This window comes from Argopecten irradians, chromosome 8 (genome assembly GCF_041381155.1).
Source record: "Argopecten irradians isolate NY chromosome 8, Ai_NY, whole genome shotgun sequence".
Classification (NCBI taxonomy): domain Eukaryota; kingdom Metazoa; phylum Mollusca; class Bivalvia; order Pectinida; family Pectinidae; genus Argopecten; species Argopecten irradians.
Genome location: NC_091141.1, coordinates 19,055,732 through 19,065,764, shown reverse-complemented (window position 1 = coordinate 19,065,764; position 10,033 = coordinate 19,055,732). Strand labels below are relative to the sequence as shown.

Genomic DNA, 10,033 nt, shown 5'->3' with positions numbered 1-10,033 from the left:
TCCGTTGCAATATGGAGAATTTTTACGATTGCTGACAGCCAACTTGATTTTACCCATAATATGGGTACTAAAAATTATTTATTGGTCTGGCTTATCACGGTAGCCTTCACCATGATTGGTAAAGGTAAGTTTTCACAATGTACTAGGTCACGTGCGACTACCAACTTTGCAAATGAAGCTTGACCAGTCTCTGCAACTGGCGATGACTCGTTCTTCTGACGGGAGTGACGGTCTGTCAGACTTAGATTTACGTGTAACTTGTCAGATACTGTTCCAACGAACAAGGGTACTCAATAATAAAAGAGGGAACTTAAATGACAACATGGGCGGAAAGAGCGTACTTTCCTATTGGAACGGATTTTGACTATCGTAACAGTCTATATACAATGTACTCTAGATCTGTTAGCCTAGTGCATAATAGTGTTGAGATAAAAAAAATCGCGATCAAATAACCAGTAGGGATCTATGTATCTTGACGTACCTAACTACAGATAGCCTAGCTGCTGGACAGGAACCAATACCCATAATATTACTAACGTTTTGACAGCTACAACCATATTATAATTAACTTTGAATTATTAATTTCAATTCATCATGACACATAAATTTGAATAACTTATGATATATTTTTGAAGATATCATGATTATTTTTTTAACAGTTGAGTGCCTTGTCCCTCCGATTTACCTGGTTACCTCCCCTGTTGGGAATCTGACAGTTGAGGAAGGCCAGCCAATCAAGCTGTCATGTGAAGTTTTTAACAGTAATGGTACTGCTCAGCTACAGTGGGACCTACCGCCAACCTTTAGACTCAGAGCTCCTGCTGTCACATGGGAAGACAGACAAGCCTCTGCCAATCGCACAGGAAGGTCCAAGTTAATGATAGACGAAGCCATGATAGAAGATTCAGGCAGATTTGATTGTCGCGTCAACAATATTGTTAAGAGTGTTTATGTAACAGTTAAGGGTAGGTAGTTGTAGACTATCATGCAGATGGTCATGCTTAAGTAATCTAAAATTTTGTAAACACTTTGCTAACCTACAAACAATTATAAAATTTTGTATACACTTTGCTAACCTACAAACAATTTATACCAGATACATTGCTGGAGTAACTTTAAATTAGTGTTGTATAATTGGCTAAAGATGACAATCGATCATCAGTTCAAATCAGATGACCCATCCGATCTGATAATCGCACACAATGATCAGTTCATTATTGTAGTCAAATTGCCAATTTATGGCTACTTTTGTCTTCATTGTAAGCAGTGAAGAGAATGTTGAATGTTTTTCTTTCATTTTTTTTTACTATAAAAGGTGAAAATAATTGTAATGGAGAAATGTATGAAGGCATTCACACTGTAATTTGTGTTTTTATTGGAAAATTGTTAAAATCACAATAAGTTCCAATATTTACCCGATTAATCAATTATAAAATTTTTAATCGATTATCGGATCGGTTGAGGATCATCTAGTAGTTAATCGATTATTGCCGATCATCAATACAACACTACTTTCAATCTCTTTTTTTTTTTAAAATTAAATTATATAGCTATATAGCCATTTTCTTCCCATTTTATTGTAACGGGAGGGGACAAAATGTAACAGCTAGACCAGGATTACCATCAGAGATCTCCGAACACTAGTCACATGCTCTACCGATTTAGCTACCAGCAGGTCATCAATGATTGATCTAGCTAGTCCATATCTCACTATATCAAAAAATAAAAAAAAATGTGTTATGTTGATAATATCTAAAATTTCTCATCATCATGCATAACTATTACAAGTAAGGCAGTGCTAAAAATGGTGAATTATTTACTAGAACTGAAATAACTAAAAATGGTAATAAAAAAAGATTGTTTTATGATTTAAACTGTTGTTAAAAGTTGCTTTTAATCAGTGTATTTGTTTCAGCAGGTTCTATGATCCAGGACATAGTGCTGAACTCCAAGGATTCTGCAGACCAAGTTCATGTAGAAATGGCTATTGTCCCACCTCTCCGTAAAATACAGATTATGGAGGGCGAAAGTGTGAGAGTGAACTGTACTGTAAATCTGTCGCAACTCTATCCCCATGTGAGTGGTTTAGTTAGTTGAGAATATAATCTTAAACAAACCATGATGGTGTTATTACACGCCTATAGACTTACAATGCTACACCATTGCTTCAATGTAATATACACCGTATTCGCCGTAATAGGCTAGCGCCATGCATTCCTCTTTTCTGGAGAAGAGCTGAAATGGCATAAATGCCCCATCTCATGGATTTAACAATGTTTTACAACATGTGATGCCTCTTAAATCAGCATTGTATCCCATATTACATGAACTTGTGAGTCTTTTACATGTGAATCATGACATATGTCTCAAATGATAAAGGCATATACTTGTTTACTGTAACAGATTGATGTTCCGTTAGTACAGAAAGATTTTTCTTCCACAACATACATTTTTTTTTTCACAGTACAAATATTTTATTCCCCCAGCTGTATATGATGTGTATATACATTTGTGGCATTGCAACAAATATGTATACACATCATACATTTTGGTTCATTAAAAAGCACCACCCTTTGTTACAATTATTTACGCACGCTGGGCACTAATTACGGTGAATACGGTAACAATACAAAACCTATATCATTATTTACATCAAATTTGACTTTCATTCTTTGTTCAAAAGTATTTGTATATTTGTCTGATTATGCCATTTTCTATATTATAAATAATTATATTAGTCCTGTTACATTATAACCTGTAAAACCGACTGTTTTTCTAATCTTGAACTTTGTCGATTCCAGCTTAAATTACTGTAATTGTTACACAGGTTACACTATAATCTGACGAGTTAGTAGTTATCTGCCCTGAGTTTTATTGTTACATGTACATGATTTTCATTTCAAAAATCAAAATTGTCTTAATACAAACTAATTTTTAATGCTCTATCTATCTATAGATAGAACTATATAGGATTTGCTGTTATTCAATTATTTAATCCATTTCATTAAACCATCTTGTCAAAAAAATGTTGAAATTAAACAAGTATTACTAGAATACCCATGTAGTAGTAAAAATTACTGGTAATTCAAAACAATATCCCCCGCGAAACTTGTTTGCAGGGGATATTGTTTAGTGCTCCGTCCATCCGTCGGAGTTCCTTTTCTGAGCTATAACTCAAAAACCGTTCAACACAGCTCCTTGAAACTTTCTGTATGCATCAGACAAGTGCCTAGACTAGTTGTGCCTTTTACTATTGCGGCCCTCCCCTTACTTTTTCTTTTCCTTTCCGGGCTCCAACTCCAAAACCGTTCAATGCAGCTCCATGAAACTTTCTGTATATATCAGATTACTGTTTCTTTTTGTAACCTTATGTTATTTTTTCCAGTTTTACAATAATCGCATATATTTAAAGATATATTTGAATAATTGTTACTTTGACCTTGATGTATTTGGGTTTTTATACCAACTGCGTGATGCAGGGGTAATGCTAGGGTTTGCGGCTCCCGGTATTATATTTGTTTATGTTTTCCAGATGATGAGGAATGCTCAGTTATCTTGGATCACAAAGAAACACAAAGTTCACCAGAAAAGGGTAGACAACTCCACCATCACTCTGATTATAGACAATGCTAACAGTTCTGACGCTGGCTTTTACACATGTTGGTTCAATAATACACAGGGCTCCACACAGATGCTCTTCCACATCAGTGTAAACGCTAAGTGTGAGTAAAAACAAGTTGTGTAGGATTTATCTTAAAAAACAAGTTGTGTCAGATTAACCTTAAAAACAAGTTGTGTCAGATTAAACTTAACAACAAGTTGTGTCAAATTAAACTTAAAACAAGTTGTGTCTGATTTATAATTTATTTATTTTATTTATTTTATAATTTATTTGTGAGGTGGGCTTTACGATTACATGTCATGTTGATTTATTTGACAGCTAAAGACGGAGCTGTATGTACAACATCACAGTTCCTGTGTGAGAAACATCTCCACTGTATATTTGTGAGGTATCGGTGTAATGGTCAGGACGATTGTCTCGATGGGTCAGATGAGCATAATTGTGAAGGTAACCATTTATTACACTGACACTACCTTTCACATCGATGATCACTTATGATTCTGTCTATCTATTAGGTTCTTTCAAATAAACAAGGACACAAAACAAAAATGAAAAAATATGTTAAGCTTTAATAATCTTCATTTACTTAGCCTTATTTTGAACAAACATTTTCAAGGGTTTTTCTTTGTGAAGTGTATGATGAAATGTCTTGTAGAGCTGTCATCATTACAAACAATATCGATGTATTGACGATTCTCATCTTCCTATACAATATCGATTCCTATTTTCTGAAATCAACACAATGAGCGAAATTGTACTTGATGACCTGCCTATGATCGAGTAACATTAGAATTTCAAATGCCAATGAATTATGTATTATTTTTTACAGTATACCAATTGTATATATTTTGTAAGGTTCCTGATTATGTAAACTCTAATATTTTTTCACAATTGCAACAAATTCTATATGAATTACTCAGCAAGAGATTCCGAGTGACATACATTGTTTTCATTCATAAATATATTATGTAATACACAAAATGACCGTTCGGGATTTCATCCTTTATTCAACAACACTAGTGTTTCGATATATATATATTGATACATCGTGATATTTTCCTTTCGATATATCAATACTTAGAATTTATATCAATGACAGGTCTAATGTCTTGATCATGTAAAACATATGAGGATGTCTTTGTAACAGAAAACCCGTGTGCAGACCAGTTTCCATGTCTGAATGGCCACTGTGTAGATCGAAGTCGGGTGTGTGACGTCCACCATGAAAATGACTGTGGGGACTGGTCTGACGAACAATGTCTGTACTCACCACAGCATCAAGCTGCAGGTTAGAAGTGGGATCTCACAACTCAAATTAGTTAATACATCATAGAAATACTCTGTATAAAACAATATGTGCAATATATTAAACAAATCACACCTTTAGTAAGTGACAATGTTCTGTTGGACAGAAGGAAACATTATAAATTAATAGTTATGTATAGTATAACTACATACATATATAGAAATATAGATAGAAATTCTGTCTCTGATAGTAAATCTACATTGTATAATCATAGCAGAGGAGGAAATTGTCACAGAACTTAATTATTGTAGGCTGTCCGTCTTTCATTTCTCTACACAAAGTAAAATAAGTGATGTTTATATGTTACAGTCAATGAGACGGCTGTTGACTTCCCACCTGAGAATTCTACAGAGGAGGACCAGATGACGTGGCTGAAAACTACGGTGTATGCGGTCATCGGCTGTACTGTAGGCATTGTCTTGTTTATCTCTATCATAGTGGTGGCTGTGTTCCGTATCAGGATGAAACGTGATGCGTGTCACCAGAGGGAAAGAGCTCTCCAACAGGGGACACAACCCTCTTCTTCTCGCACTTCCCGCCGTAGTGGGGAACCTCAGGAGACTCAACCATTTATCGAAGGACGACAGAATTACGGCAATATCATTGTGAATGTGAATAATGGTGTTCAGTATGTACCAATGTCCGATTTTGTGGTGATGGAATCGCCACCGACTTACTCAGAAGTTGTAGAGGAAATACAGGTCCATCGTAACTCTCCACCTCCAGATTATAGCACGCTAGATAGATTTCCACAAAGGCCCAACTCACTACAAGTGGCAACAACTGGTAACCGCCCACATCGATGTACACGGCAAACGGTATCATCTAGAGAGGATCAGGGAACATTACCACCGTATACCTCTGAGTCTCGTCCACCTACACATTCTGTGTCTGTCCAGACAACACGTAGCCAAACCTCAGGTCAAAGTCAGTCAGGGCGTTCACATTATCAACGAGGCGGAGATTCAACTCGTACCTCATCACGAAGCATGCCAAAACAGCCAAATATGGCAGTGCATGGGGGACAAATAATCCTACGTGATCAACATCTTCCAACAATCCAGAGCTGTTCACCGACAAGTGAGCCCACAAGTTCAGGCCAGACGTCACAGTTACAAGTACAGGACGGACAGATTGTGCTGAGTGGCTCGGGGACTAATACTGATGTCACTCATCATAGGACATCGGCGACATCGGGTCCTGACAGAGAGTTACCTCCCCTACCGTCATCAGAACATGATAGCTGTGCTGCCGGACCTAGTGGTAGACAACAGGAAGCTACACAGAGAAGTGGTGCGTCTCCGAGGCCACTACCCACAAATGATACCGTTAACAATCAGATTACACATACCCCATCAGACCAGAATCCACTAAACACGCTGTCTTCATCATCAAATATCAACTCTGTCTCCTCATCTCTACCCACTAACATTCTCCCAGACGATGATGACACATCACCATTGTTACCCACAGATACTCCACCAATACACAGAAATATTGAGTCACCGCATCCACCCAGAAGCATTGAGTCACCACATCCACCCAGAAACATTGAGTCAGAAAATCCACCCAGAAAAATTGAGTCACCGAGTCCACACAGAAACATTGAGTCACCACATCCAACTGGAAACATTGAGCCTGAAAATCTGCACAGAAACATTAAGTCACCGTGTCTACCCAGAAAGAAGGAGTCACAGTGTCCACCCAGAAAGAAGGAGTCACCGCGTCCACACAGAAACATTAAGTCACCTCGTCCACACAGAAACATTGAGTCACAATCTCTACCAAGAAATATTGAATCACAGCTTCAACCATTAAACAACGAATCAGCACCAAAGGTAACAAACATTGAGGCCAAACCTTTGACGGTTAATATGGAGTGTTTGCCCAAGGTTACAAACAATGAGACACATTCACCGCCATTAAACATCGAGTCAAATGACCTACCTCTGCACTTACAATCGCATTCAATTGGTACATCTTCGCTACCGTTAGATATCCAACCTTTGATCCCACCAGCTTGTGTTGTGTCTGAATTAACAGCTGGAAACTCTTCAGTGTTACATGGTACAGTGGTAAACGATGTACCAAAGAATGAGTCGAGTCCACTATGTGAGCCTGGGACATCCTCAGTTATAACCTCAGGGGACAGTCCCAGGTATAGGGCAAGGACATGTGAAGAAGAGGCTGAGGAGAATAAAAGTTTGTATGATGCCCCCTGGGATCGTAAGCCTTTAACATCTGTTATAACCCCAGGGGATAGTCCCAGGGGTAGGGCATGTGAAAAAGAGGCTGCAGAGAACAAAAGTTTGTATGATGCCCCTTGGGATCGTAAGCCTTTAACATCTGTTATAACCCCAGGGGATAGCCCCAGAGGTAGAGCATGTGAAGAAGAGGCTGCGGAGAACAAAAGTTTGTATGATGCCCCTTGGGATCGTAAGCCTTTAACATCTGTTATAACCCCAGGGGATAGCCCTAGGGGTAGGGCATGTGGAGGAGGGGCTGAGGAGAATAAAAGTTTGTATGATGCCCCCTGGGATCATAAGCCTTTAACTTCATCAGTTATGACCCCAGGGGATAGCCCCAGGGGTAGGGCATGTGAAGGAGGGGCTGTTGAGAAAGAGGATCTGTATGATGCCCCTTGGGAACGAGATCTTGATCTTTTTATATCCGAGATCCCTGATGAACGTGTGCCAAGTCATTCAGGCTCTTTAGCAGATCAGAATCATTCAAACTCTTCACCTGATCTTGTAGACAAATCTCTGTCAGAGTCTACTTCCCCAACAAGGGGACATAACTATGAGTCAATTGATGAGCTTCGTGACTACAGAACATGTGATGACGCAGCACCTGGCAGTGCTAATAATACAATACAAGTTGTGAACGGTCGTATCTGTTTATCAAATCAAAACACCTTTCCACGTATGGCAGATTCTCGTCATACTTCTTCCAGTATTCCTTCGGACAATAGTTCCTCACCAGGCCAAGGAAAACTCACAGTCCGAGACGGAAATATTGTTTTTACATAAATTCTTTACCTTAGTTAAGATAGGTACAAGATAGTTTTGAGTGTTGTTAAATATCACCATTTGTGTTGTAAACATGCCAAAGGATAACTATAGTACATGTACTTATCTATACTTATATAAAGCCAACAGAAAAAATATTTGTGTTTCGGTATCCTATTGACCCAATTGAATCTGTGCTTATTCAAAAACTTATCATCTGTCAATCACCATTGCTGTTCAGCACAACGTTGTGATTTAATGTTGAGATTATGTCTTTAATGGTTACCAAGACTATACTAGGAATCAAATCCATGGTCTTAATCATCAAATGATAATAAAAAAGGCTAGTGCTGACCCTTGGTTTTTAAAGGACATATCCGGAAACACAAACATTTATTTGGCCTACTTCTATTATTGTGGTTATGATTTGCTATTGGTGATGTTTTCTATCGAGGTAATTATGTTAATTGTTCGTGTAAATGGTATCAGTTCTACGCAGCACTATGTGACTCTGTGTTGTGTTAATCGATGTTATATAAAATATCAATGAAGTGTGCTGGGTAAGACTGAATTATTTGGCGCTATGACTTATTTGGGTCAATGTTATATTTTTGCTTGTATAAGATTTTGATATTGCGTCCCTGGCCATTTGTTACTGTTATTTATTTGCCAGGGTTGTTTTGCTTGGTGCTTTAGTGTGTAGATAAGGCTTTGTGGTTTATTATTGTTGATCTGCAGCCTTACTGTCATGTGTTAAAAACCAAATCAAACAACTCCTCTTTTCCCACATATTTTTGAAGATGCTACACAGCTGACAGTTATTATTTGGACACCAATTGGTGTCTGCTAATGTTTATATATTTTATTAGTACACACAGATACAGTAAATAAATTGTTTTGCTTTTTCCCTACAATCAGTAATTCGTTTCATGTAATTTCATGGAGCTAAGTGCCAAAGATTTTTTGTCATAATGCAATAAAAGATTGTTATCCTGAAGAGGCACTTTTCAATGGTGGTAATATAGTGTAAATTAATGCTATGTAACTTTTGTTACTGGAAAAAACAAACCAATTTGTCTGTTCCAGATTAATAGATAAAACTCCACCAAGGAATAACGGTGTAACACCTTCAAATAATAAACTATTATTGTTTTTTAATGGAGGAGGTTTTTTCTGTAAATCGGATTTAAATGCTGGTAATGATTTTTTGTTCATATTGAAATGTTAATTCTGATGTGCTATGTTATAACCACAGTTGTTTTCAAAATAGACAATTTCGGCGATTAAGTCATAATCACTCTTTGTAAAATGTTTAAAAATTTCAGACGTAGGATAATTTCAATTGTCTTTTAAATCATTTTATGTTCAGACCAATGATATAATTTTGATAGGCATTATTCAAACATCAAATCGTTTATGTATGATTGATTTATGAAATGAATATAATTTGATATGTTTACATGAACTGTTGCTTTATTAGTACAACTAAATAGAAATAACTCCTCAATCCTGTATGAATGGTCCAATGATACAGAGCTATAAATATAACTTGCATCAAGTTCCCCATTACAAGAACAGATCCCCAGCCCAACCACATGAGCTTTCTCGGAGTACTCTGGATTTCTTCTGTATGAAGAGTTTTGGTCAACAAGATTTTTTTGAAAAAATTAAGTTCTTAGGGTTTCTTTCAGACTTCTAAACGTATGATAACAGGCCAGAAAAGTGATTATATTAAATATTATATCTTTTCTTTGGATTATCTCCCTTGGGTTGGAAACTCATTCTGTTCTATGGTTAAAAATACATTGTCTTTTGTTATTTATTTGAGTACAAACTGCCACAAAGGGACGTTTTACTGGGCCGGATCAATAAAATTAACAAATCAACATTTGATTTCTCCATTCATATACATGTATAATACAAAAAAAAGTACCTCAATATCATAAATGAACATGTATATGCAAACTTGTATAATCAATATCAAATAAAGAGATAAAATCATTTTATCATTGACCAAGAATATGTAATATTAAATGTTTTTGGCTGAATCACCCATTGAACATACAATTTTATGAGATGTCTGATCAACTTTTAGAA

At 36.7% G+C, this 10,033-nt stretch overlaps 1 protein-coding gene across 2 annotated transcripts; it reads left to right on the top strand.

Annotated features, from left to right (window-relative positions):
• LOC138329592 (uncharacterized) lies at nt 1-9,592 on the top strand. 2 transcript variants are annotated; one of them, XM_069276680.1, is made up of 7 exons: nt 1-124; nt 660-965; nt 1,919-2,076; nt 3,533-3,722; nt 3,941-4,069; nt 4,770-4,910; nt 5,238-9,592. In XM_069276680.1, the coding sequence occupies exons 1-7, from the start codon at nt 61-63 to the stop codon at nt 7,955-7,957; spliced, it is 3,708 nt and encodes a 1,235-aa protein (XP_069132781.1). In that variant the 5' UTR covers nt 1-60; the 3' UTR covers nt 7,958-9,592. The 2 variants fall into 2 exon arrangements, with proteins under 2 accessions (XP_069132781.1, XP_069132780.1); XM_069276679.1 differs by having other exon boundaries at nt 1,916-2,076.
• The last annotated feature ends 441 nt before the right edge of the window (nt 9,593-10,033 follow it).